This window comes from Emydura macquarii, unplaced genomic scaffold, assembly GCF_026122565.2.
Source record: "Emydura macquarii macquarii isolate MOO-44397 ecotype Brisbane River unplaced genomic scaffold, CSIRO-AGI_Emac_v2 contig_1483, whole genome shotgun sequence".
Taxonomy (NCBI): Eukaryota; Metazoa; Chordata; order Testudines; family Chelidae; genus Emydura; species Emydura macquarii.
Genome location: NW_027131620.1, coordinates 24,402,610 through 24,429,810, shown reverse-complemented (window position 1 = coordinate 24,429,810; position 27,201 = coordinate 24,402,610). Strand labels below are relative to the sequence as shown.

At 49.6% G+C, this 27,201-nt stretch overlaps 1 protein-coding gene across 4 annotated transcripts; it reads left to right on the top strand.

Moving 5' to 3' along the window:
* The first annotated feature begins 1,246 nt into the window (after positions 1–1,246).
* ZNF341 (zinc finger protein 341) lies at positions 1,247–26,726 on the top strand. 4 transcript variants are annotated; one of them, XM_067554482.1, is made up of 15 exons: positions 1,247–1,307; positions 5,858–5,968; positions 6,940–7,127; positions 9,883–10,035; positions 10,839–11,078; positions 12,325–12,520; positions 12,903–12,987; positions 13,849–14,039; positions 14,481–14,674; positions 16,578–16,786; positions 16,994–17,090; positions 19,175–19,307; positions 20,473–20,584; positions 21,937–22,007; positions 24,702–26,726. In XM_067554482.1, exons 1-15 carry the CDS (start codon positions 1,277–1,279, stop codon positions 25,214–25,216), a joined length of 2,526 nt encoding a protein of 841 aa, XP_067410583.1. In that variant the 5' UTR covers positions 1,247–1,276; the 3' UTR covers positions 25,217–26,726. The 4 variants fall into 4 exon arrangements, 3 of the variants coding, with proteins under 3 accessions (XP_067410583.1, XP_067410585.1, XP_067410584.1); XM_067554484.1 differs by lacking the exon at positions 24,702–26,726 and adding an exon at positions 24,114–24,209; XR_010921036.1 differs by lacking the exon at positions 24,702–26,726 and having other exon boundaries at positions 19,748–20,584; positions 21,937–21,972.
* The last annotated feature ends 475 nt before the right edge of the window (positions 26,727–27,201 follow it).

The following is a 27,201-nucleotide window of genomic DNA, read 5'->3' as shown; positions in this document are numbered from 1 at the left end:
GCTTAGAGGCTGAAACATCTGCAATCATTGGGAGTTAGACCCCTAGGCACCTTTGAAAATTCCACTAGGTGCCCATCTGCATCTTTAGCACCTAAATACCTTTAAAATTCTGACCCAAAGAAAAGACTGACCAGATACTAAATTTCTTAAAGGACCAAGTTTCTAAATAATCATAACTCAAACTAATTCACAGATTTATATGTACATGCTCAGCAAATTCATTCTTTAAAAGAGATGTGAGTTCATGGAGGAGATGCTTTGTTTTTCAATACACAACAAAGTGTGAATCCCTTACTTTACTCAACTTTAACTATGGAGTTATAACCCATGCCTCCATAGTTAGACCAGAACACCAGCTACTGGTAAAACAAATAAACCAATTTCAGTGAGTCAGGTTAGGATTCAGGCCTGCGTTGTTGGCATCGAATACTTAGTTAAGGAACGGTCAATGTTAAACTTTTGCATATGAGGCAATGTCCACAAGGTTATTTGCATCCCTGCTTGTATCTGGCTTCAATTCCTCAACTGTTTTCAGCATGAACAATTAGGTTTTCATTCTGCCAAGCAACTGTCCATTAAAGGGCTGGGATTCTGAAGTTTTTGAGTTCTCTAATGTGGCTGTTCTGTGGTGTAAGTGCAATAGCAATACAATCCTTGGAGTTCACTCCTGCTCAGTACCCTGTGTTCTGATTCTATGATACAGAAAGGTCCATGCTGCTCACATCTAGGGTGACCAGATGTCCTGATTTTATCTGGACAGTCCTGATATTTGGGGCTTTTTCTTATATAGGTCCCTATTCTCCCCCATCCTGTCCTGATTTTTCACACTTGCTATCTGGTCACCCTAATCACACCTAGGGCATTTCATGCACTCTGCTAAATACACGTCCCGGAGCTCAGCTGAAATGCCGATAACCTACCCTTGCATCCAGCCTGCTCAGCTGCACTGTCCACAGTTACTTCCCTCCCTAGGATATTTACCCCCATACAGATATAGGGCTTACTCACTATAGACATCCCATTGCCCATTGGGGCTTTACCCCCATCTGGACACCCCAGCTCCCCCATTGGGGTTTACCTTCCCCCCAGTTTGACTCCCCCTTCGCCAGGGACACCCCAGCTCTCCCATAGGGGATTTACCCTCCCCCTCCAACTGGACACCCCATCCCCCACAGACCCCGCCGTGGGGCGCCCCCTGGCGGCCGGCCCGGCACCTCCGTTCCCACAATGCCAGTTCAGGGACAGGCGGCTCGGGCCCGGCCGCCGCGGCTCCAAGATGGCGCAGACGATATTCGAGGCGCTGGAAGGTAGCGGGCGGCGGGGCCGGGCGGGACGCGGGGCCGACACCTCCCGGGGGCGCTGCAGCGCCAGCCACGGCCGCGGCTCTTCCGCGCCGGGCGTCTCCCCTCCCTCCGCTGCGCAGGGCACAGGGGTTCGTCGGTGGCGGGGCCGCCCCAGGCGGCCCTGCCAGGGGAGGGTTCCTGGAACAGCCGCGCAGAGACTGAGAGCAGGAGGCTGCGTCACCCTCCCCCTGCATCCTCCCGGAGTAGTGACCCCCCCCCCCCCGGTACCCTCCGGGACCCGGGCCGCTCGCAGCTGTGACCCCTCTGGGACCCCCCCCAAGATCTGGGCCGCCCGGAGCAGTGACCCCCCCCTGCACCCGAGACCCGGCCCGCCCCGCCCCGCCCCCAGCTTTGACCCCCCCGAGACCTGGGCCGCCCGCAGCTGACCCCCCCCCCCCGTCCCGGGGTCCTCTGCAGAGAGCCGGCCCGCCCTGAGCAGTGACCCCTCCATCCTGGGAACCCCCCCTCCTCAATACCCAGCCCGCAGGGAGCAGTGACCTCTCACCCTAGGGAATCCCCTCCAGAGACCCGGCCCGTGCAGAGCAGTGACCTCCCATCCGTGAGAACCCCCAGAGACCTGGCCTGCCTGGAGCAGTGCCCCCCTCGGAGTCTCCTCGCCCCTGAGGATCCTCCCCAGCGACTCAGCCCACCTGGAGTAGTCCCCCCACCCTTGGGGAACCCTGCCCATCTGGAGCAGTGCCTCCTCCTGTCCCCTCCTCCTGTCCCCCCATCCACTTCTGGGAGACCCCTTCCCACTTCTTCCTGGGAGACCCAGCCACCAGGGATGACCCCTCTGATGCCCCCATTCCAGAGCGATCCAGCCCCCTTCTCCAGAGAGTCCCTGCCTCTAGTGAGATGTCATCGTACCCCTCTTCCTAAGAGACCCAGGCTGCAGGTGGGGGAGACACCAAATGAAAGCCCCCAGGGCTCTGAGAGCAGATGCACCTCCCCTCTCTCTACAGGACTGGGAGCCAGCTCCCTTTCAGCCCCTCCATAATAAATATGGCTCTTGCATTCAGCATGTGTGACACTGGTGCATTATGTGCTGTAAGTGGCAGTACGGATCAAGTTGGTAAGGGAGGGATGGGGCAGCTAAGAGAGCCATAGATTCCAAGGCCAGAAGGGACCATTTTGATCATCCAGTCTGACCTCCTATATAACATAGGCCAGAGACCTTCCCCACAGTAATTCCTACAGCAGATCTTTTAGCACAACATCCAATCTTGATTTAAAAATTGTCAGGGATGGAGAATCCACCATGACACTGGGTAAATTGTTCCGATGGTTAATTACCTTCCTTGTCAAAAATGTATGTCTTATTTCCAGTCTGAATTTGTCTCACTTCAACTTCCAGTCATTGAATTGTGTTATATTTTTCTCTGCTAGCCCATTGTTAAACATTTGTTCCCCATGAATACGCTTATAGATTACTGTATAATCAAATCACCCCTTAACCATCTCTTTGAGTCTATCACTATAAAGCAGGTTTGCTAATCCTTTAATTCAGTGGTCTCCAGATTTTTTACCCTGCACCCCCCCTTATCACTGTCCACACCCCTGTGCCTCTCCTATTTGGGGTTGGGAGCAGGGCCATGGTCGGGGCTAGAGGCAGCCACTGTTAGCAGAGCCATGGTGGGGGGCCTGTGGTCGGGGCCAGTGGCCGAAGCGGGGTCCACGTGCCAAGCCCATGCACTGCGACCAGAGGCCAAGCCGGGGGTGAGTCAGGTGCCGAGGCTGTGGCTGAGCTGGGAGCTATGGCCAGGGGCTCAGGGCAGAGCTCGGGGCAGAGTGGTGCTCAGTGGCGCTCCCTCCCTGCATGCGCCCGTAGGGGGGCGCACCCCACAGTTTGAAGACCTCTGCTTTAATCACTCTCTTGGCTTGTCTCTGAACCTTCTCCAATATACCTATATCTTTGAATTGTGGGCACCAGAACTGGACGCAGTATTCCAGCAGCAGTCCAATCAGTGCCCAGTACAGAGGTAAAAGAACCTCTATACTCCTACTTGAGAGTCCACTGTTTATGCATTCCACGATTGCATTAGCTCTTTGGGCACTTCATCACATTGGGAGCTCATGTTCAGCTGTGTCCACCATGATCCTGAAATGTTTTTCAGAGTTACTGCTTCCCAGGGTAGAGTCCACCATCCTGTAAATATGGATTACATTCTTTGTTCCTAGAAGTACATATTACATTTAGCTGTATTAAAACTCACATTGTGTGCTTGTGTCCAGTTTACCAAATGGTCCAGATCACTGAATCAGTGAGCTGTCCTCATCATTATTTACCTCTCCCCCAATTTTTATGTCATTTGCAACTTTATCAGCGTTGATTTTGTTTTCTTCCAGGCCATTGATAAAAATGTTAAATAGTGTAGGGTCAAGAACTGATACCTGCAGGATCACACTTGAAACACACCTGCTCAGTGATGATTCCCTGTTTACTATCATTTTTAATTGGATGACAAATCTGCTGCAGTGTGAATGCCATCACTTGGTTCTGGGGAGGCTAACATGAGAGAGATGCTGACTGAGAGACTGACTGATAGATTCTTTGCAAATGTCCCTGTAGCTCAGGGGTTCTCAAACTTTTTTTGCTGGGACCCCCTTTGAAAATATGTCAGGCTGTGACGACCCCCTCCAAAAAAAGGGATGACCCACCCATGCCATTCCACCCTCTCTCATGCTAGGCCACCCTTACTTCTGCGCTGCTGTTTGGGGCAGTGCTGTCTTCAAAGCACCCAGTCAGCAGCTGCTGCTCTCCAGCCACCCAACTCTGAAGGGCTCTGGCTATCAGCTGTGCATGGGGCTGACAGCCACTGTCATGGCATGTGCGGTGGCTGACAGCTTGCGACGCCCCTGTAATAACCTTGTGACCTCTTCAGAGGTCCCGACCTCCAGTTTGAGAACCCCTCCTGTAGCTAAAGGGAAAGTTCTGTGAGCTTGGAAAGAGGAGATTAGGAGTTCAAATTTCACCTCTTCTAAGTGCTCTTTCAATTCCCATGTAATTTGCTATCCTTGTTATTGACTAGAGCCAGGAAGGAACCCTGTCCAGAAGAAAGCTGCACATTGCTGTCCCTTATAAGTTAGCAAAGAGTTTAAGCAAGCTCACTGCAGGTCCAGAGCCCAGATCTCTTAACGCAATATACCCCAAGTCTCAACCACTTCACCACATGGCTTTTGAGTGACTGTACCAATTTGAGTTCCCTATGTATGACATGGTGACCTTAAAAGAGTCTGAGTTTAAAATCTATGAAATTCCAAATGTTCCTGCAAGTGACAAGTGCCACTGATCTGATCCACTTCTGCAGCTAAAATCCTTCACTCTCCCTGGGACAAGCGTCCCCAAAAACCCACTCTCTCCTTCAGCTGCCAGATCTTCTCTTGCCTCTTCTTACCCCTCCTTCCATGACATATAAAGAAAAATGAACTGGCTTTCTGCTCCGAGTATCTGGCTTCTCTCTCAGGATAATTAGCACATAAGGTAGGTGTGTTGGGGAGGGCTCAGTGAAGGAAGAAGAACTAAGGCCTTATCTACACTACAAAGATTTAGGTCAACTTGCAGACACTGCATTAATTACTGCGGTGGCTGATGTCCACACTAACATTCTTGGTTGATGGAGTGCATCCTCACCAAGAGCGCTTCCACCAACCTAAGAGGGGCAGTGTGGGGAGCTGAGAGACCAGGGACTCAGCTCTGCTGGCAGTTCCCTGACGAGACTCCAGCTGTCCCACCGGCTCCTGGTAGGCTGCCCTACACAACTCCCCGTTCCCTGCTGGGAGCTGGGGAAAGCCGCCCGGGGCTTTTTGCCCCTGGGGAGCGGGATCCAGCTACCCCAGCTTCTCCCCCGTACCCCCTGCTTCCCTGGAGGCGAGAAGCCCGGGGAAGTCCCTGGGAGCTGGGCAGCCATGAAATTGACATGGATGCCCCAGCTCCTGGAGCAGGTGGAAAAGCTGCCTGGGCTTCTCCCCTCCTATTTCCCGCCAGGAACCAAGGGAAGTCTCCAGGGCTTCTTGCCCCACTCCCAGTCAGGAACAGGGTCCAATCCCTCACTGCCCAGTTTTCTTGTCAATATCCCAGCAATCTCCAGCAGAGCTGTGAAATTGACAAGAATGACAGCCAACAGCCTGTGTAAGGAAGGTAGTGTCTACACTGACACTGCCTTGCCCTAACTACACTGACATAAGCCCTACACCTCTCGTTGAAGTGGTTTTATTATGCCGGCATAGCCGGGGAGTTACATCGATGGGAGGAGCATTTCAGTGTGTACACCTCCACTGTTTGGTTGACAAAACTCTGTAGTGTAGACCAGCCCTAAAGAGAAGACAAGGTGCTCCTGAGAGGGGCCACTCTTCAGTGTTACTTGTCTAAGTTGTGTTTACTGTAGGATACATTCAGATGGTGCAGAGTGAGGTTTCAAACTCAGTGAACCAGTTCTTGTCCCCATGAGCCTGCTTGGATGTCCCAAGGTAGAGGTGTGCTGGCCTGTTAACCCTTGCTTCTGTCTCTCTTTCAGGAATGGATAATCAGACAGTGCTGGCTGTTCAGTCCCTGCTGGATGGTCAAGGAGCAGTTCCAGATCCATCCACTCAAAATGTCAACACCTCCAACACCATCCAGTCCATGGGTGAGCCCCACTCCTCATTGCACCTGCAACCAGAAAGAGACTCCCAGGTGGACTGCATTTCCTGCTGCACCCTCTGTCCCAGTGACCATTAGAAATGGTCTGGCAGAGCATTTGTCTGTGGAGAGTCACTGCTACGTGTCAATTCCAAAGGTCCCGTGGCCTGTTTAGCTAAACGAGACTGCATGGAAGGGGAGATGGACGCTGCAGAACGCCCTATGCGCTGCCTGTCACAGACTTTGTGCAGTTGCCCAGGGGAAGAGAGGGTGGTTTGGGGTTGGTCTCAGTAAAGGCATGAAAGGAGGGGCAGTGTCTGTATGCCACAGACAACTCTTGCTGCAATGAGTGGTCAGGTATTTGGGGACAGATTTTCAGCCAAATCATTGTGTAGCTAATTTATGCGAGCAGTCATGGTAATTGCTGGCTTAAATGTTTATGAAATTCTGGCTTTTCACTTCAGCCCTTTATCAACAATACCCATCTCCAGAGCTGCTGTCTGCAACACTGGAAGGCGTAGGCCAGCCAGTGTTTTCTCATGGCTCACTTGGAAGATGCAGAATTATTCTGTGACCTTTCCCCAAACACACACAAATGAACGCTCTCATCAGCCTCTCCCTCCTTCATGCATTGCAACTGATCTGTCGAAAAACTGAGCCCAGACTGATCCACGTAAGCCTTTTTGACTTACTCAAATGGAAGGGGCTAGAGGAATGCAAAGTTCCGTTACTTATTTTGCATCCTCCGTAAGACACTCTGCAGCTAGAGCTCAGCTGACAAAACAGCTGAAGCTGCACAAGGTAGAATAAAATTCAGCTCACTCTCTCCTAGCGATGATGGCTCTGTGGGACTAGCAGCAGGCAGGCACCCATTTGTGTCATCCCTTTTCTGACCCTAATTGTATTTGAAGGTAGCTGCATAGTCTGAGGAGAAGGGTCCTGAAGCCAGATCAATGATCCGTTCCCTTCTGATTGCAGATGATGAGGACGTGTTCCTGTGTGGGAAGTGTAAAAAGCAGTTCAATTCGCTGCCGGTGTTCATGAACCATAAGAGGGAGCAATGCCAGGGGAACACCCCGTCGCTGGCCACTGTCTCATTGGCTACCAACAGCGTGTACACTCCGTCCATCACGTCAGTGCAGCAGGCTCAGAGTGCCAATCGGCAGGTAGCTACGCGCCGTGGTTGGGGGTCTCCGTGCCATTGACTTTGGAGGCAAGAGAACCCTGGGGTGAACGATTATGGAATCTAGTTACCGCTGGCTAGCAATCTCTCCTCTGGGAGGCCTTGTTTTTACTTCTTGGAATCTATTTGCAAAGTTCATATAATCTCTTTACTATGCTTCAGTGCTCCTGAACAGAGGGTCAATAAAGAGTTTAATCTCTTAGTATAGAATCATAGAAATGCAGGGCTGGAAGGGTCCTTGAGCAGTCACCAAGTGCAGCCCCCCGCGCTGAGGCAGGACCGAGTAAACCTAGCCCATGCCTGACAGGTGTTTGTCCAACCTGTTCTTAAAAACCTCCAACGATGGGGATTCCACAGCTTCCCTTGGAAGCTTATTCCAGAGTTTAACTACCCTTCCTGGTGGACAGTTTTTCCTATTATCTAACCTAAAGCTGCCTTGCTGCAGATTAAACCAATTATTTCTTGTCCTATCCTCAATGCACATGGAGAACAATTGATCTCTGTATTCTTTATAACAGCCTTTAATGTATTTGAAGACTGATATCAGGCCCCCCCCCCCCAGTCATCTTTTCTCAAGACTAAACCTGCCCAGTTTTTTAAACCTTTCCTCAAAGGTCAGGTTTTCTAAACCTTTTATCTGTCTTGTTCTCTGGATTTGCTCCGATTTGTCCACATCTTTCCTAAAGTGCGGTACCCAGAACTGGACACAGAACTGCAGCTGAGCCTCAGCAGAGCCAAGCAGAGCCGGACAGTTACCTCCTATGTCTTACAAACCCCAGAACAATATTAGCCTTTTTAGCAAATTTATCACATTGTTGACTCATACTGATCCACTATAACCTCTACATCCTTTTCAACATTATGACCACCTAGTCAGTTACTCCCCATTTTGCACTTGTACATTTAATTTTTCCTTCCTAAGTGCGGTACCTTGCACTTGTCTTTTATTGAATTTCATGTTATTGATTTCAGACCTGTTCTCTAATTTATCCAGCTCCTTTTGAATTCTCCTCCTCTTCTCCTAAGTACTTACAACGCCCCCCAGCTGGGTGTCATCCACAAATTTTATAAGCATACTCTCCATTCCACTATCTGAGTCATTAATAAGAATATTGAATAGTACTGGACCCAACACTGACTCCTCGGGGAACCACCAGATACACCCTCCCAGTTTGACAGCAAACCATTGATAACTACTCTTTCAGCCAGTTTTGCCCCACCTTATAGTAAATTCATCTAGACCACATTTCCGTAGTTTGCTTATGCGAATGTCATGTGGACCTGTGTCAAAAGCCTTACTAAAACCAAGATGTGTTGACTGCTTCCCTCCTATCCACTAAGCCAGTAACCATGTCAGAGAAGTAAATTAGGTTGGTTGGCATGATTTGTTCTTGACAAATCCATGCTGGCTATTCCTTATAACACTGTTATCCTCTAGATGCTACAAACTGATTGATTTTTTTGTACTCCTTGTTAGCAGTTCATCCATGTTTCCACTTTTTGTAGGATTCTTTTTTGTAGGATTCCTTTTGTGGTGAGACTCCAGTTCCAGCTTGGGGTGCTAGCATCGTGGGTCCACTCAGTTTTCCGCTTCCTACACAGCTGGCTGCCACTTTCCACATGTGAGGATGGGCTTCACTCCCACCCTTTAGCTGCATCTGGCTCCTACACACAGTCAGAGGGGGCTGAATCTGCCCCCTGCTTCTTTCAGCTCCCAGTCACCACACACGACTCCATATACCACAGTGTGACAGTGTGTGGGGAGAAGATCCTCTCTGGAATTCAAAAAACCAAATCTTCCTGCTCCCCCAAATCTACCTTATGCAGGAACTGAATCCATGCAGCTGTTCTCTTGCCACTGTGTTCCTGCATGCCCTCATGCACACAGCACACTTCCTGCACCTCAAATCCACCAAAAAGATAAAATTCTCCAGTAATTAAAAAAAATTGTGGTTTTTTCCTTAAAGTTAATCTAGTGCTGGAGAAAGGCGCTGCCAGCTCTGGAGGTATCAGTCCTCACTTTAACCACAGAACAGGGAGAGTAGGAGAATCTGTCACTCCCCATCCTGTCTTGCCCCCCCACCCCATGTGCCCTGCCTGTGACTTGATAGGACCACCTCTAGGGGTGAGAAGGAAATACAGTCTTCCTGGCCATCTAGTCCCTGACCTTTCTGAATTCTCCACATCAGCTGCTTAGCTGGAGCATTCAGCACAGAACAGCTGAAGGTCTTAATGCAGTTTGTACCCCAGGTCACCTTTAATAACCAACGTGGTTTGAATTGTAAACCCATAGCCACCTCCCTGTCCCATCTCCAATCCGCTGAGCCATTGGCTCTCCCAGGATTGATTAATTCATAAATTCCAAGACCTGAAGGTACCGTTGTGATCATCTAGTCAGACCTCCTGTATAGCACAGGCCAGAGAGCTTCCCCACAATAATTCCTTATGAACGAAAGCATGGAAAGGTCTAGTCCTCATTTTTGTGAATAGTTCCAGTGTGATTCCTTGTTTGTGACAGGGTCTCCCTGTCAAAGGATGGCGGGTAGACCCAAAGGTGAAGATACAAACAGTAGCAACCAATAGATCTCTAGCGTGGCCAATCGGCTGAGGAGAGCCGTAGATAGCAGAGACTCATTGGTTTAGTAAAGAGCACATCCTTGTTCCATTTCTGGGCATTTCAGAGATTATTTCTCTTGTTCTAATGTTGAGCCCCAATGCTATTTTCCCCCTTCTTTCAGCAAATTTCCACGTACATCACGGTTCCCCCGTCTCCCCTGATCCAGACGCTCGTGCAGGGGAATATCTTAGTCAGTGACGAGGTGCTGATGTCAGCCATGTCCGCTTTTACGTCCCTGGACCAACCAATGCCCACGGTGCAGCCCTCCGTGCAGGTAAGGGGAGTGTGCTTTCCAAAGAGACTGAGTCCGCAGCAGACAGCAACTGAATAGCGGAGTGAGCCAAGAGTTCTGGCTAGCAGTGCCAGCTGCAGAGTTCAGAGAGCTGCTTTGATGTGGGAGCATGGGCACCTTCTCAAAAACAACAGCAGAGGTCAGGTTGGAAAAAAGTGATGGGCCTATGCCAAGATCTGCTCACTCACACTGCCTCTCACAGTCGATTGTGCAGGTCTTCATAATATGATCATCCCTGCTTCTTTCTTGTGTGCTATGATCAGTCGTGAAAGAATGTTTATATTGCAATGTAACTCTCAGGTTTCAGAGTTATCGACCAGGGAGATCAATGGGCTGCCTCTCTCGGAGCTGCTGTTTAATGCTGTCTGAGGACTTGGGCCGGCGTTCCTGCGCTGGTTATGCTCTTTCACATTCGGAGGGGTTTCTTTATACCCTGAAGGGCTACAAAGAAAATGAAACAAATGCTTGGATTCTAGAGCACAAGATGTCTGTCAACGGGGAAAAGTACCCGTTTACGGAGCTGCTGCATGCCCTGTCAGTCTGATCCTGCAGTTTGTCGGTGATCGGATCGCTCATTCCTTCCTTAGAGACTAGATACTGTATTCGGAAGGTGCCCACATCTGTGTTAAAAAGTGCATTTTGCCCAGAGTTTGCTGTGTCTGCCGATACGATTGTGAATTATGAATGATGTCATGAGGGAGGGTTCTGCAACTCTAGTGGGAGGCGGCTGGACCTGTGCTGCATTTTCAATGCCTTCTCTGTCTGTCTCTTGTTCTGCTTTTCAGAGCAGCTTGAGTATGCACAGTGGAGCCGGCTACCTTTCCCAGCCCCCACCTCCACCGCCACCTCCACCACCTCCCCCACCTCAGCCACCGCCTCCTCCCACTCAGAGCCTGGGAGCACCCGGACAGCCCAGCCCCGGCGGCAGCCGGGTGGTGGAAGTGTACAGTGCACCTGCTCCTATGGCAGGAAACGGCACAGTGGAGATACAGACACTGGGGATGCAACCCTATCCGCCCATAGAGGTAAAGCCGTGTCCCTGGCCTTGTCTTGCAAGCATGGCCATGGGTCATCCCTCAGCTGCTGCACTACCTTCTGACCAGCACACAACACTTATGGCTTCTGCAGGCCCATTTCACAAGCTGGGGAGAAGATGCTGCTCATGAGTCAATTGGATTAGAGCTGCCGTTTATCGTAGCAGTTGGAGTCAGGGAAAGATGTGTTAGGTTGTCTTGTAATCGATGAGTATTTCCTCTGTGGGAAAATAATGATCAGAAAGATGTCAATAAGCTGAAGGGAATTTGAAGAACTCGAGAAATGAGTAAGGGGCTGGAGGGCTTGATTTATGAGGAGAGATTTAAAGAGCAGGACACGTGTAGATGTGGATCTCCTACAAATGCCTGCGACTTTTGGAAGGGGTACGAGCTGGGGAGGCCGTGGCAGTGCAAAGGGATCAAGCTAGGAATAGTGAGACGAAGCTGAGCATAGGACAGCTTAGTCTGAATATCAGAAAAAATGCCCTGAGAGTGAGATTCATCAGACAGCTAGATAGTCTCCCAGGGGAAGTGGTGGCAGCCATGTTACATGAGACCTTGAAACAGGACTGGAGAGGATGCAGTAGGAGAGGACATGCCAAACTTATCCTGATGCCCTTTTCAGTTGGCATCTGATCCAGGCGTGTTGGTGAGTGAAGGTGAGTTACTGCACCCGAGGTATATGGTTTTACGTTACTTTTGCTTTGCTAGCAACACTCTTCGGCTTCCCAATAATATCGTCAGTGTGAATAAACGGAATCTGCACAGCAAAACGTCCTTCAGAAATCTTCCTGGGGTTGGTAACAGGAGATAGAGCTTTCCAACTTGAGGTCACTAGTCTGAATCCAGACTGGGCTGAGGGTGACCAGCTCTGCAGAGCAGAGATGCAGTTCCATGGGCTAACTGGGGACTAGCTAGCTCTTTGTTTGGAGAGTTTATACTTTGATGTCCAGGTCTTGCTAATAACTCCTGAATACTTGGTAAGGTTCAGCCTGAGAGCTGCCCTTTGTGCATTGGCTTAGCCTCCCTTTGGTTAAAGAGAAAGATTACTGGACCAGATGGACCAGAAGTTTGATCCAGTTAGGCAGGACCCTGGACTAGATGAACCAATGATCTGGTATGGCAACTTCTCCTAGTTAGACTAGTGTATTCCATTTTGTCAAAGGTGAAGGATGGAAGTGGCTGCCCTTAACATGGAATTAGCAAGCATATTTTCACAGTGATTGCATTATTCCAGGTGCCAAGTCAATGTGTGGAAAGTCCCGTGTACCCCTCCCCTCCAGTGTACAGCCCAGGGAAGCAGGGCTTCAAATCCAAAAGCCCTAACACTGCTGCTCCTTTGACCAATGCAGCCAGCGGAAATGTCGCCAGTTTTGATTCCACCTCGACCTCCAAAAATAGGCGTTCCAAAAATGACGGCGGGCTGCAGGAAGGTAGGTCTCTTTACCACCTGCCTCTGCTCTAACCTCTGGACCATAATGTCTGCATTGCATTGTGCTTTTAGACCGGAAGCTCTTGCGACTCTGTTAGCAAATGTACAGCACAGTGTACTCTTATGATGCTATACATAATACACCCAGACCAGGGTAGATAGCAATTTGAAATGTACACACATCCTACGTGTTATATTGCCATTTGCCCGTACTATGCCATAATCCTTCATAATGGGCACACATGGTAGGACTGGCACCTATTATTGTCCCATTGGGACAAACTCTTGTGTTGTGGCCAGTCATATCCCATCAAATGTTCTTTGGTTCTGAATGCAAGTTACTTGGGGTAACTAATTCCTATTATGCACTCTCTCTGTTTCAGGGAAATCTAAGTCCCCCAAACTGAAGTGCACTTACTGTGACAAGGCCTTCACCAAGAACTTTGACTTGCAGCAGCACATCAGAAGGTAACGGTGAGATGCTAACCCAGACGCGGTGGGAATGGCTGAGCAGGGCGGGCTGTTGATTTCATAGGAGGTGTGAGCTATAAATGCATCTTCTACGTTTTGAGCCTGAGCTGGTTTTGGAGTCCTCTTTCCTCACTGGCTGACGTGAACGTTTATAGGTCCTGTTATCTGGGTGCTCCAGCTGCCCTGTGGGACCGAAAATCCAGAGTGATGCCTGAAGAGGAAGGATGAAAGCTCTAGTCTCAGCCTCTGAGCAAAGATTTAAAAGCTTGATGAGCAGCTAGCAGGAGTCATTTAAACGCCAAGCCCATCCTGGGGCTCATCATGTGGGGACCACTAAGCATCAGAAGTGGTTTCCAGCCCTGGAACAGGAAGGAAGGGCAGAAAGATTTCTCTCCCTGTGCTTTGGGGAGGGGAAGAGAGAGAAGAGGACAGGGTTCCTCTCTCCACAGGCTGGAAGCACAGTGGTGGGACAAGAAGAGTTCCCCCTGGTGCTGGAGCAGAAGAAAGGAGTTTTATTCTAAGCCAGGCAATGATAGTCAAGTGATTTATTGGGTCAGTGCAGAAAAACATGCTGATAAATGTTCCAGCTCCGTTGCAGAGCTCCTTCCCACCCTCAAATAACTCCTGGGCTGAGACTTTGTGCTCTGTGTGTAAGACTCGTTTCTCCTCCTTGCCCACCAATTCCACTGAAACCAACTGATCAGGTTCCCCGCCCTTTGCTTGGGATGCCCAGGGGCTTACCTGCCAAGCAGCAAGGTTCTCAGTTGACTCCTGGGACAGTTGCCCCCATGATCCATGCTTGCAGGTCACCACCTCCTGTCTTTGGTCGTCACTAACGTGCTGCCGTCTGCCCTGCAGTCACACAGGTGAGAAGCCATTCCAGTGCATCGTGTGTGGTCGAGCCTTTGCACAGAAGTCCAACGTGAAGAAGCACATGCAGACCCATAAGGTGTGGCCGCCGGGCCTCGGGTGCACCATCTCCTGCAACTCCATCACTGTGCAGGTCATGGCACTGAACCCCAACCAGCAGGAGGACGAGGAGAGCACAGGTGCAGTGCCCTTGGGAGTGACCTACAGAATGTCACTCCCAGAATTTCTGAACTCTCCTCAATCCCCCGGCCCTTTCCCACTCATAGCTCTCTCCTGTCCTGGCCTAGCTTTCTCTGGCGTTAATGCCAGCGCTGCCACCACCTGGAGACTGAGCATTTAGCAGCATCTAACAGACTAATGCACAGATCAGATGTGGGCTAATGTAACCCTGTGAGCTCTGGCTGCTCTGCACTGCTCAGGCTGGTGAAGTCTGATCCAGCTGGCCAGTTCAGAATTCCCTTCGTGTGCAGGGAGTTTCCAGCTGGCATCCATTGGTGTAGCTGATGCTTGCCTCAACATGGAGGGCCTGGGCCTTGGTTAGTTTTCAAAGTTGTTCAAAAACTGACCTCAAGGATGCTTCAATTTGTCTTTCTCTCCGTGCCCTCTGCCCGTTCCTCCAGGCTTAAGCCAGGCCACCGGGAACCCTCCCCAGCAGCCTCAGCCCATGGCCCCTGCAGAAGAGAGCGAGGTTGGCAAACTGGAAGCCAAGCAGGTTGTCCTGATTGATAGCTCTTACCAGTGCCAGTTCTGCCCCAGCAAGTTCAACACCTACTTCCAGCTCAAATCGCACATGACACAGCACAAGAATGAGCAGGTGGGTGACACATTGTGGACACTTGTGTTTGTTGGGCCGCAGTCGATACTCGGACTGAGGCGTTACTTTGGCTCCATGTGACCCTGGTCCAATTCCCAGTGAGTGTCAGGTAGATGTGAAATGAGCATGGCAGATTCTGAGGCTGTGAGGTTCTCCCCAGCACGAGGAGGAGATGCCTGTCTTTACAGAGTGCATGTGGCTCTGTTATATTCCAGTGCATTCATGTCATAAAGCCGGCCGCTGCAGTGCTGCATTGTGCTTCTGGGCTCTTCTTCTGGGGGCTTGGATTGGAAAAGAGCAACTTCCAGCAGAGCCCCAGCCCTGCTGTGCTGCCTGTAAGAAATCAGCCACGGGGTGGGCTGAGTGGGGACAGCTGGAGAAACCAAACCCACAACACTTTAAAATGGTCGGTAACCATCAAGTAATGGAGAAGCTGCCTATGGAACCACGTGATCTTATTTCCGTTACCCTTATCCTCCCTCCTCTGGCCTGTCCCGCTCATTTCTTGTGTGTCTTAGGCAATGACCGCAGCTTTTGTTGTTTACAACACCTAGCCCGCAGGAGCTCTGATCCATAGAACTGATCATAAGAAGAGGCAGCTCTGTGGGAGGGAGGGCCCTTTGGATTTATTGGTGGGGCTGTTGCCTTGTTTGTGGGGTCCCTGTTAGCCTCGGCTGTGGTAATGTCGAGGCTGCCCACTCCCAGAGTCTTGGCTGCCAGATGGGAGAAGAAGCTGGCCACCAGTCAGTATGTGTGTTACTGAGCAGCTCTAGTCCGCTTGGGCTTCCTGGGCTTGGAGACGGCTGGGTTTCCTGCTGTGTGGGCACAGTGGGACTGGAGCGTCAACCCCATGGGTTACCTCTAAGGAAGAGTGACATTAACTTTCATTCTTGTGCTGCTCTGTAGTAGGTGCTGTGAATTTCTTTAGACCCAAAATTTGACCCACAGCAGCATTGTTACAATGTAACTAATTGGGACATTTGACCATTATGGTGCCCTGCTGTTTTATTTAAAATCTTCCACCACTAGCCCCAAGAAACTCTGAACTGAAGGAAGCTCACCCATTTAACAATGGAATGTCCTCCTGCAGCTGGCTCTGGGCAAGGTTTATCCAATGGGTGCTGCTTTTGGAGTGCTGCTCTCATAACTGACCCTGCATAAACAGCAGTGGTGGCATGGTGAGATGCTGTGGGGGTTCAAATTGCTGCTTTTGTTTGTAAAACAGCTAGGCTTATTTAGCACTATCCAAAATAGGGGAAGATCCATGGGTCTAGCAAGAGAGGACAAAATTAGTAGCAATAGTAATCTGAAAATGTATGGAGTGGGGAAGATTTTCAAAGGCATGGAGGGAGGTGAGACACCAAACTGCCAATGAAAGTCAATGAGAATTCAGCACCAAACTACTATTTGTGGCTTTGAAATCTCCCCGTGCATCTTTAATTCATGGATCTCGCAGTGGTTTAATTAAACCCCCCGGTTCCAGCGAGTAAGGTAAATGTCACCATTCCCCTTTTACAGGGGGAGAAAGTTGAGGCACAGAGGTCAGGGTTGGGATTTTCAAAAGAACTGTGGTAATTTAGGAGCACAGTTCCTAGTAGCTTTCAGCGACACTTGAGCTCCTCAATCACTTAGACGCTTTGGAAAATTGCACCCTAGATGACTTGGTGACGGAGACAATATCAGATTGCACCCTAGATGACTTGGTGATGGAGACAATATCAGATTGCACCCTAGATGACTTGGTGACGGAGACAATATCAGAGCCCACCACAGCATACAGGAGTCCTGAGTCTTACGGAGTATACCGCATCTGTTGGCAGGGGAATCACACTGGTTTTATCGCCAATGGGTATCACTCTCATAGCTCTCCCTTCCTCCCATAACCCCCTACCTCTTCCTCCAGGTATACAAGTGTGTGGTGAAAAGCTGCGCTCAGACATTCCAGAAGCTGGAGTCTTTTCTAGAGCACATCAAGAACCACCAGGAGGAGCTGAGCTATCGCTGCCATCTGTGCACCAAGGATTTCCCTTCCCTGTATGAACTGGGCGTCCACCAGTACTCCCACAACCTGCTGCCCCAGCACAGCCCCAAGAAGGACGTGGCCGTGTACAAGTACGTAGCAATCAGAGTGGTTGAGATGGGAGAGGAGGTTATTTCTACTGTCAAAATACCAGGTGCTCTGTTACTGTTTTTAACCAAACCTTGGTAAAACCGAATACAGACGGCACGTGGTGAATAACTGACTGCAGAGGCAGGGCGTGAGATGACTGACATGGCAGGGCCTCACTCTCATGCTCTCTCCTGTCTCTCCCCATTCAGATGCGTCAAGTGTGTAAATAAATACTCCACCCCAGAAGCCCTGGAGCACCATCTGCAGACGGCAACGCACAACTTCCCCTGCCCTCACTGCCAGAAGGTGGGTGGGGGCTTTTTGCATGAGATGACCCTGGAGAGATGTTTGAGTGTCTGAGGGGGTGGGGAATTTGTCTCCCTTTCCTCTCCCTTCTTACCTCAGTACAGACTGGCAGGTCCTCTAGGACTTCTCAAGAGAGGGGGAGGCCGTGTTCTGGCCTCTGGTTCCCTTGTCTCTCTAGAGCAGAGTATGTTCCTCCCCACAGTGCCAGTTTCTCTGCTGCGCCCCATTCACTGATCAGTAAACTCTTCTCCAATTTCCTGCTGTCCCCTCAACCCTGTATCATACTGAGCCCCAATCCTGCAAAGGGCTGAGCGCCCTGAGCCCCAATTCTCTATTGACAGTGGAGGACACTCAGTACAGGGCAGGATCTGGCCCTTTTACAGCACTGGAACATTGGATGTCAGGCTGGCCTGCCTCACTTCCCAGAGTCAGGGATGCCAAGAAGAGTGAGGCCGGCTTTAAGGTGGTTTTGGTGTTTTCTTGCCTTCTCCTTCAGCCTCACTGTGACCATTAGCCTGTTCCCACACTGAACCAGCATGCATGTCCTGCCTACAGGAAGAAGGATTGTGAGGAGGAATTCGAGGTTCCTGTAGAACTTTGCTAACCCCTCTCACGTCTCCCATCAAGATAAACCTCTCTGTGCCCCTCCCACCGTTGCCCTCTCCAGTTCGGGATGAATGCCGAGTGTCCTTGGAAAGGACAAACTGGAGCTGGACTCCTGGAACAGCCTTTGGCTGAGGACGTTCTGATCAGCACATCACCACAGGGGGTTGAGGGACAGAATTGTGGGCGTTGAATTCTAATACGTTTTGTTTGAAAATCTAGACTAAAATATGGACCCTTGCTCCTCTGTTTATAGCTAAGGAGATGAAAATCCTGCAGTGGGGGCAGGAACAATCTCAGAGGAGTGACCACTTTGTACTGAGGTAGCTCAGGAAGGGGAAACGCACACCCGCCATGGTTAGTAACCCATCTTTCTTTACATGTCATCTTTTGTCCCCCAATGAGACAGGTGCTCTCTGCACAAGGGTGTTGGCCATGTTAGGGTTAGCTTGCTGCTTTTCACGTCTACATGTAGGACTGTCCATTCCCCCTCTCCCATTCATCCTTGTGGGACTTTACAACACGCAGGGATAGCAGCTTGTGACTCCTGCTGTTGAAAAGCCCTTTAGCTAGGCAACTTTTTTTGCTTCTGTGTTTGTGAGTTACTAAGATTGCTTCTGTGTGCAGGGAGCAGAGCATAGTGGTTAGAGCACAGCCCGGGAAGCTAGGAGTCCTGGGTTCTCCACCCAGCTCTCATGCAGACAGGTGGCCTTGTCTTCAGCAAATCATTGGACTTGTGTGTTTTAGTTTCCCCATTTGTGAAGTGAACTGTTAGTTGTGATGGCCTGGCAGACGTCACCTGTTAATGGAGAAGCCCTTTGGACATCTGTGATGGGAGATGATTGGGAAGGGCATGGCACTGTTAGTACGAAGAGCCGGTGTGTCCCAGCCATGGCTGGTCTCAGTCTTAACCCCAGGAAAGGGTGGGGTGGGTTCCGGCAGGGAGGAGGCGCTTCTCAGATATTTTCTACTTGTGATAAAAGGTATTTGCAGGGGTTGCTGCCTGCGCTGCTTTAGCATCTGAAGCTGTCTTAAAGCTGTGTTTGTGGTTTCCTCTTCGGGTTCTGCAGAGCACCGCTAAGCTTCTCTCCTGAGCAGAGAGCCTCATCATAGGGTTTCATTACTGGGGGCAGCAGAACGCCTTGGTTTTTATGTAGGTAAAAATCCCCCACCCCTTGCGCATGCATGTGCGCCCATAGAGAGAGCTTCGCCCCCCCTACGGCTGAGTCTCTGGGAGCTGCTGGCCTGTCTCCCCAGCCCAGGAGGGATTAATGCTATGCCCAGTCCAGTCAGGCCCTTTCTTCAGGGCGCCATTGATTGATTGCACTGACAGTCTTTAGTAAGCCCCTGGCAAACTCCCAGGCCCCACCGTATTTTTAATGGAGCTCTGCCGCAGAATGGGGCTGGCTGACCACAAGCTCCCTAGGCTTTAAAAGGGGCGGAGCAGCCTGTAACAGACCCCTCCTTTTGTGTGCTCACAGGTGTTCCCCTGTGAGAGGTACCTGCGGCGGCACCTCCACACACACGGAGGAGGAGGCAAGTTCAAATGCCAGATCTGTAAGAAATTCTTCCGGCGGGAGCACTACCTCAAGCTGCACGCCCACATCCACTCAGGTACGTGCTTCCTCACGTGCCCTCTCCTCTCGGGCCTCCTTTCTCTCTCTGGGGAGCACCCCCTGGGGCAGAACTGTCAGGATGGTATTTACTGAGGCTCAGGGTTGAGTGCTCTGTCGATGCCGTTCCAGGCTAACCGAAGTCAAGCAGGGTCTTTCACAATCTTTGGTGCCAGCTGTTTTTCAGAGTAACATCGTGCTGCTGAGCCAGCTTGGCGATCTCCTGTCAGCACACAGTTGGCCTCCTCCCTTCTCAGGCTTGCTGAAGCTAGCTGGCCCCAGTGGAGGAGCACTCAGTGGGAGCTGTGCCCATCCAACCACTGGCCAGAGGGAGCGTTGCTGACATATGGGGCTTTCAGGGAGGAATTAAAGAGACAGGTGTGGGAGTGAGGAGTTGCTCCTTTCTGTGCTTGTGATTCAGACCTTCCTGTCCTACTTCAGCATCAGGGCACACCCAGACGTGCTTGGTACTGATGGAGTTTGGGGGGATCTCTCTCTGGGGAGCCTTGCTACACGAGGACAGGCTGGAGGTGATGGGCCTCTTGAGGCTTACTTCAAGGTGTAAGCCTTACTGGAAGGTGATGTTTTCCTGTGATTCCTCTCACCGCCCTGTCACAGACTGGGCTGCAAGTGACACCAGCAGGTTGGAGAAATTGCGCTGTCTTCGGAAAGTGGCAGACGGACATGCCCTTTGGGAAGGGATTTGGTTATCTGCCATTGTCTCCCTTGCCCCCTACCCTGAGTTTTATCTCCCCATCAGCTTCTGGCTTTACACAAAGCCATCGCCTTGGAGCCCATTGTTGCCATGCTGGGCACTGGCCAGAGGCAATCTCACACAATCACTTTGAAGCTGAGCACACTTTTCAGCTCAGGGAGTGAGGAAATAAACTTGGCTCCATCATCAGTAGGGCATCCTCCTGCAACTAGATCTCTGTGCCAGGGATGGCTAATGGAGAGGCCTTTCCACAGTTTGGCTCTCAAGTCCCTGGGCTGAAGTGGGTGACCCAGCTTGCAGGCAACAGGGAAACCAAGGGACATTGTAGAGCAGCAAAGCGGAGACAGATGCTGCTGCCCAAGTGGAGGAACTAAAGGATTATTAGAACAATGATAAGCCCTGGAGCCACGTGCAGCCTGTCTCCCTGACTGCGGCTCTCTTTCCTGCGCAGGTGAAAAGCCCTTTAAGTGCTCTGTGTGCGACGCAGCCTTCAACCGGAAAGATAAATTGAAGCGACACATGCTGATCCATGAGCCTTTCAAGAAGTACAAGTGTCCCTTCTCGTACGTACCAAGTGGCCCCTGGCAGCCAGGCGCAGAGCTGGCTTTGGTTGTTCCTGAGATTTCATTGGGCGTTGGGCAGGGAGGTCTCGCTCAGTCTGCCCCGTAAAAGGGCTGTTATAGGCTCTCGGGGTGCGTGGATAGCCCATGTCGTGTGTCACCAGACACTCCACCGCTTCATAGGGAGGCTCCATGCTTTAGTGATCTTGAGCAGGGAACTGAGAACCAGGAAGTCCCGAGTTCCAACCCCAGCTCCTACCACTGACTTGCCACAGGCCCTTCATCTCTGCCTCAGTTTCTCCCTGTGTAAGCTGGGGCTGATCATCCTCTCTGCCTCCTAGCGAGGTTGTGAGGTTTCATCAGGTCACACTGGTAGAGCACTTAAAAGTGCTGTATCTTATCAAGGGGTTGCCTGAATGTATATAAATCCCATGCACTCGGCCTCAAAGGCAACGCTGCCTAGTGCGTGAAGCACTTGGAAAGGTTTCTTCATTCCACTTCAAAATGTCTTTAAACCTTTGACCGAGATACAGCCCTTCCCACCCATCGTGTTGACAGGACAGGATGGGGAAGCTATCCCTTGCTTTTTGCATGGATAGAGGTCTTGGGGCACACATTCTGATAACTTTTGGTGGCACTGTGTACACTTAATGCATCTTTTTAAAAAATGTAGAGCCTCTCAATAGCTGTCCAGGTCTCTAGGGGTGGGGGCATCCAGCTTGAAGTGTGGGGACAGTCACCTCATACTGCTTGGGCTGGAGTCATCCCCTACCCTGAAGGGTAGTTGAGAAGACATGAGTTACTATGATAACAGACTGTACCCAGAGATACATTCTGTCTCCCAGATAGTATGGAGCAAGATAGCATCAGAGCCTTGCTAATGCCGGGGCCAGAACTCCAGTCATAGAGGCCCCTGCACATTCCAACACCAATGGGTACATTTCAGATACAAGAGAGAGGCCCCTGGCATAACCCTGGTCTTTCTTCAGTGGCCTCAATTCACATGAGCTTCTCTCCACTCCTCTTCCATCCCTGTCAGTCTGCAACACTCTTGACACTGCTTCTGCCTGCAACTGCTTTGAAGCAGCTCACTTTGAATGGGCCGGTGACGGGCATCGTGTGACTTTCCAGTGGAAGCCATGCGCATCCACATTGCAGCACACTTCTCCTGTGCCACAGCTGGAAGGCTGAAATTATGGGCCCCATGTCATCGCACCCAGTGGATACACCCAGAGATCTCAGTGGCTCAAGGGTGGAGAGGGATCGTGTCTGAGAACTAATATATGTACCTCTTTCTGTCCTCACCATCCCCCAATCGATTCATGCTGGTTTTCCTGGGATTTTTATTCTTACAGAAGCCACACCGGCTGTAATAAAGAATTCAACAGGCCAGACAAGCTGAAAGCTCATATACTCTCCCATTCGGGTAAGTGGGACTGGAGCTGTCCCCCTGCTGCCAGTCACTGAATGAAAATGCTGCTTGAATCCAACATAAGTGCTTTGAGAGCCCCTTTAGGCAGCAGGCCAGCATGCATCTCCTGGCTTTATTTTTCAACCAAAGCAGTGGCAAGGGTAAGATGCCTAAGAACCATCAAGCGATTTGTGACCGTGATCGCTGGAGAGCCTATACTGAGACTGCTCAATCAGGGCAAACTGCAAAGAGTAAGACAGAGTTCAAAACTGGGGATTTATTCTATAATTAGATTTCACCAGGCAGATTAGATTTAATCAAACAGCTTCTATAATACCTTATTGGTCACCAAGAAGTTAAAACATGGTTCCCTTTATCCAGTCTTTGGCTCACACCCAGACAGCCAAATCTATGTAGTGAGGATTACTTAAAATCTTATTCACCATATATAAAATTCTGCGAGTCCCAAAAGATCAGACACATTATCCATCAGGTTAATGAACATTTCAGATCTTACCCAAATACTCACTTACAGCCAATTCTTATTAACTAATCTAAGATTTATTTAAAACAGAAAAGAAAGTGAGTTACTGTGGTTAAAGATCATTATACATACAGCTATGAGTAAAGTTCTTAGGTCGGTTTCATAGTAGAGATGGTGAAACTGTTGATTTGTAAAAGTCCTTCTAGAATCAGTTCAATAGGTTATAGTCCAGTAGGCAACCCAGGTGTAGAGTTTGTTCAAATTCTTCCATGAGAATTTGCAGGGATAATCCAACGTACACCTGGCGATCTCAGTCTTGCAACTTGAACTTCCCCTGTCAAAGTTTAAGCAGATAAAACAGGGTCAGGCCCGACTTCCTTTAAAGCTGAAGGTTATAGAAGTTGGGTGCTGACAGGTAATTCCACCACGCAGGTTTTGATGAAAGTGGGCCAAACGGTTTGATCTTCAGACAATACATTAAGCCATTCAAGCAGCTCACAGGTAATTTTACAATGTGGAATCACAATTTTCAAGGAGAAATGAAGAAAATAATATTAGTACATCACAGAGTCCACCTAAATGTTACTATCCCATTTTGGTCTCTGAACTCATAGAACATAGTAATGAAATTTTACAGATAGGAACAGAAGTTTAGCAAACTACAAGCTAATTAGATCCCATTGTTAAACTTCTGACAACATATAGGTAAACACAGACAAATACAATTAGTTTCTATTTCTGATTTTCTGTCAATACAGGCCCACATTTCAAATATTCTAGTCAATTTAACTTGGCTTTGATAACTATCTACAAGGGATGGCCCTGTTTACCATTTCAATACTTTTGTAATATGTCTTTAAAGGTTGCCTTTAGTTCAACCAGCCTATTGGTTGCTTAACTCTTGCTGGCTTAGCATTACACAAGTGGATTACTAGCCCCCTTTTTAGCATGATGAATAGGACTCTTACCCTTATTGGCATTGTTGCTGGATAACACTCGTTTACTTCTGCCCACTAAATACATTGTCCTAGAATCCGTAAAAGCAAGAGATGCAAAGCCCTTATGAAATCCTATCTGCTCCATTCTCCTGACAATGCAGGATTCTTCCCTGAAAGATACTCTCTCCTGCTTTGTCCAGCTATGACTTGAGTAATGAGGCATCCACCATTTCCTGGAGGAGATTTTCCACAGTCTAATATAAGGAGTTTCCCGTGTAGTAAAACTAAACGTGTTAGTGTCACTCACTAGCTCTCCAAACATCCCCTGGCTTTGGGATTTCTACCTCTGCTACTGCAGGCCTTCCTGGGAGAGCCCTCATTCAGTTTGCAGCTGTGTCTAAGATCCATGCTTATTTGAGGCTATATAAATAATAAACAACATAGCCAGGTTGGGATATAGGAATTCTGAAGCAGAGCCAAGATATTAGGTGTGCTCATTTGCATATTAATAACCAGAATGCTCTTTCTGCCCCACACCCAATAATGTCCCTATGTAAAAAATAATCTCTTGGAATTCAGATGAGTTTTTGTCTGAGTTCCACATCCACACTCCTAGAAACAAGCTCCCAAGAAGCTCTGCCATTCTTGTCCGACAAGTAGCACAACTGTAGATCTCTCTCCTGTCTCTGTCATGTCCAGAGCCCTGAACAGACCAACTGGATGGAGTATGCATTGAAGATGCAACTGATGGGGCACCTCAGTTTGTTCCTCCAATAAAATTGAGTTACAAAAAAATCAGTTCACTTTCTTTACGCTTCCTAAACCAGAAAAATCTTAAGTTTAAGAGCATGTGTTTCACTTTTCATTGGGCCCTCCTGAAATTCCTTTCACTATATATTGCTCAACTTTTAAGAACTCCCTTTAGGGGCAGGAGTAATGCTGTCCTTATTATAAACCCTGAAATTAGGGTTCCAAATCACTTCAGGCTCCAACCTGCCATACACATTCTCTGCTTACGTGCATTTTTTTAAAAATAAAAAATGAAAAATATCTGATCTCTTGGAGGGTTGATTGTTTAAAGCAGTAAAACGGTGCCAAAAAAAAAGTGCTTTAGGAGCTTTGGGTGGGTTTTTTTTTCTTGTTTTTGCCAAGCAATAGTAAAAAAATTACTCTGCTTTGAAGAGCAGACACGACTATCGAGCCCCGTTGCAGTGTGATTAACGGGTCCATCCACCCTGTAAGGAGGGTCCTGCAACTAAGCTCTTTCTCATATTGTGCTTTGCTCAGGAATGAAGATCCACAAGTGCCAGTACTGTAATAAGTCCTTCAGTCGGCGGGCCCACATGGTGGAACATCAGCGCTCGCACACTGGAAACTACAGGTACCGCTGCCCCACCTGCAGCAAGGGCTTCACGCGCCAGAAATATATGAAGGATCACAAGTGCCGGCTGAACTCGCCCAAGGATAAAGAGCTGCAGCTCAGGAAGTCCCAGAAGAAGCGGGGAGCTCGGGGGCGGAAGGTGGGCCTTCCTCTTCCCAGCCAGCTGGCTCTGGCAGAACTGAAGGACAGTGCAGAGGAGGAGAACCCCCAGGAGAGTGGCCCCAACAAAGAACAGTTTCGGGAGTCAGACGCAGTCCTGTCCATCGTGGTGGGCGGGTCAGAAGCTGTAGATTCAGACCTTGTAGTCCCTGGCCAGGCCAGCAGCATCGCGTCCAGTCTTGCCCTGGCAGAGTTGCAGACTGGCACAGATGGGCCGTGCGCCATGCTGGCTGTCCCTGTTTACATTCAGACAACTGACTGATAATACTGTGACCTGTGGATGGTTGGTGAGGGGTAGGGAGACCCACGTTTTCTTCACCCAAGAGTTCTTACTACTGGTGATGCCAGACTCAGGGTAAGATGGGCTGAAGTTTCTGGATCACCGTGATACAGAGACCAAAACGCTTAGGGATGGAGACGGGTGGGGGAGACAGTGGCTTTCATCTCCACCTACCCAGGCTCCATAGAACCCAGTGATGGCCAGCAAGCACAGAGGGGAATGGTTACATTTTCTTGTTCCGGTTCGGCATCTGTCAGTCCAGGGGAAGGGTGACATGGAGCCCTGAATCAAATGGGAAGGACGGTAAAGACCATTACAACAAATTGTAAATGCTTTCATGAGCAGAAGACTTTGCAACTCACAATCTGCCCCATTCATGTTTTTATTCTAAAATTCGTATTAGCCAGTGTATGGAGAGGGGGCGTGTCCAAGTGCAAACACATCATCCTTCCTACTGGAAGCAAGTGCATCCTGATATCCTTTGGGAACATTGCTCATAAATATCCTAATAGACACAGCCTATCTCTCGTTCTCATCTGTGCATGTTAGCAGAAAGGCTGTATTATCTGTATTGTGTGTGTGTGTGTAAACACAATGGCTCTGATGCTGCAACTGCTCCACATGAAATCGGGGTGTGGAGCTGCTGTGGCATTGTGCCCACAATTGTGTGTCCAGCCGCGTGTGTTCTGCTCTTCTGTTTGAAAGTTCTCTCCATGGTTGTCCCTGTATTTTAACTCTTCTATGTCACTCTTTATCCAAGAATCTCAATATGCCTTCTACACAAATGAGTTAATCTTCACAACAGCCAAATACTCCTCCCCCTGCCCAGCAGGGCAAGGGGAACCAAAGTGCGGCAGTTAAGTGAAGCATCCCAGCTCACACAGGCAGTGCAGAGCCAGGCCTTGAACCTAGGTTTCCTGGCTTCCCGTCCGTTGGTCTAAGTGCTACCCCATGTTCATCCACTTGTTCCGTTCCCTGCTAACGATTAGAATTGCAAGGCTCACCAGTGTTGCCAGACTGGCCAAACTCCAAAAGCAGCATCAAGCCGTGAGCAGCTTGTTGGAAGCTCAGTGTGGCAGCCAGTGAGCCCTGGAGCAGGTTTGTCCTTTATATTACTGTGATTCAGCTTTCAATCCAGCACATGATCATTGATTGCATGAACAGAGGATCTTTCCCCATTCCCCTTCCTCAACCCCTGCATGTGACTGGGATAATCCTGATTTAGCAAACGTATCTCTCTCCCCACCCCCTCCAAAACAGGTGATTGCTGAAGGAAAACATCCATCGACAATGAGAAGAAAGTAGGGGGCCTGGCACCTGTGGTGAATGAATGAGCCCAGAAATCTTCCTCCTCCTGTCAGGACCTTGGAAGGGAAAGGGAGATGTGGTGGTTGGCTGCTGTGTTTTGCATTAGTTTCACTGCTTTGAGCTGATGTGACAAGGTGTTGATGGGGCAACATGGCTATGGCAGAAGGTGCAAACCTCTGAATAATGTGAGGCAAGGCCTGTTAGTGCTCTGTATAACCATGGCAGAGACTGGCAGTTGCCTCTGACTCCTCTCCACAGGGATTGTCCCCTGACCCTCACTCAGCTGCTCTAACGGATTATGGAGTGGGATTAATAAGCACAAGAGGGACCCCCCCTTTGAACCTTCCCCGACCCAGAGAAGCTCAGTGCAGGCAGGTGTAAAATTAATTAAAAATGAACTTCATTTAGTGCTGGTGAAAGGGGCATTCCTGCACATTGAGAGTGCAGGAGACCAAAGTTCTGCCTCTACAGAGCAGGTAGGACATGAGCAGCAATGGCTGTGACTTCTTCCCTCCCTGACTTGCTGGGATCCCTTCTGCAGGTGAGTTTCCATTGCCCAGCCATGTTTAGCCTCCCATTGATTTGATAACAGCACAGCATGGCTGAAACAGATACTTCACTTGCCACAGGCAAGGCCCCAATCATTAGGTAGGGGAGCT

Bases quoted from the DNA above. Each gene is read 5' to 3' on its own strand.
- ZNF341 (XM_067554482.1), top strand. From the start codon at position 1,277: ATGGCGCAGACGATATTCGAGGCGCTGGAAG. The intron at 11,079-12,324 runs GTAAAGCCGTGT...GCATTATTCCAG, and splicing joins AACCCTATCCGCCCATAGAG to GTGCCAAGTCAATGTGTGGA. The intron at 22,008-24,701 runs GTAAGTGGGACT...TGCTTTGCTCAG, and splicing joins TCATATACTCTCCCATTCGG to GAATGAAGATCCACAAGTGC.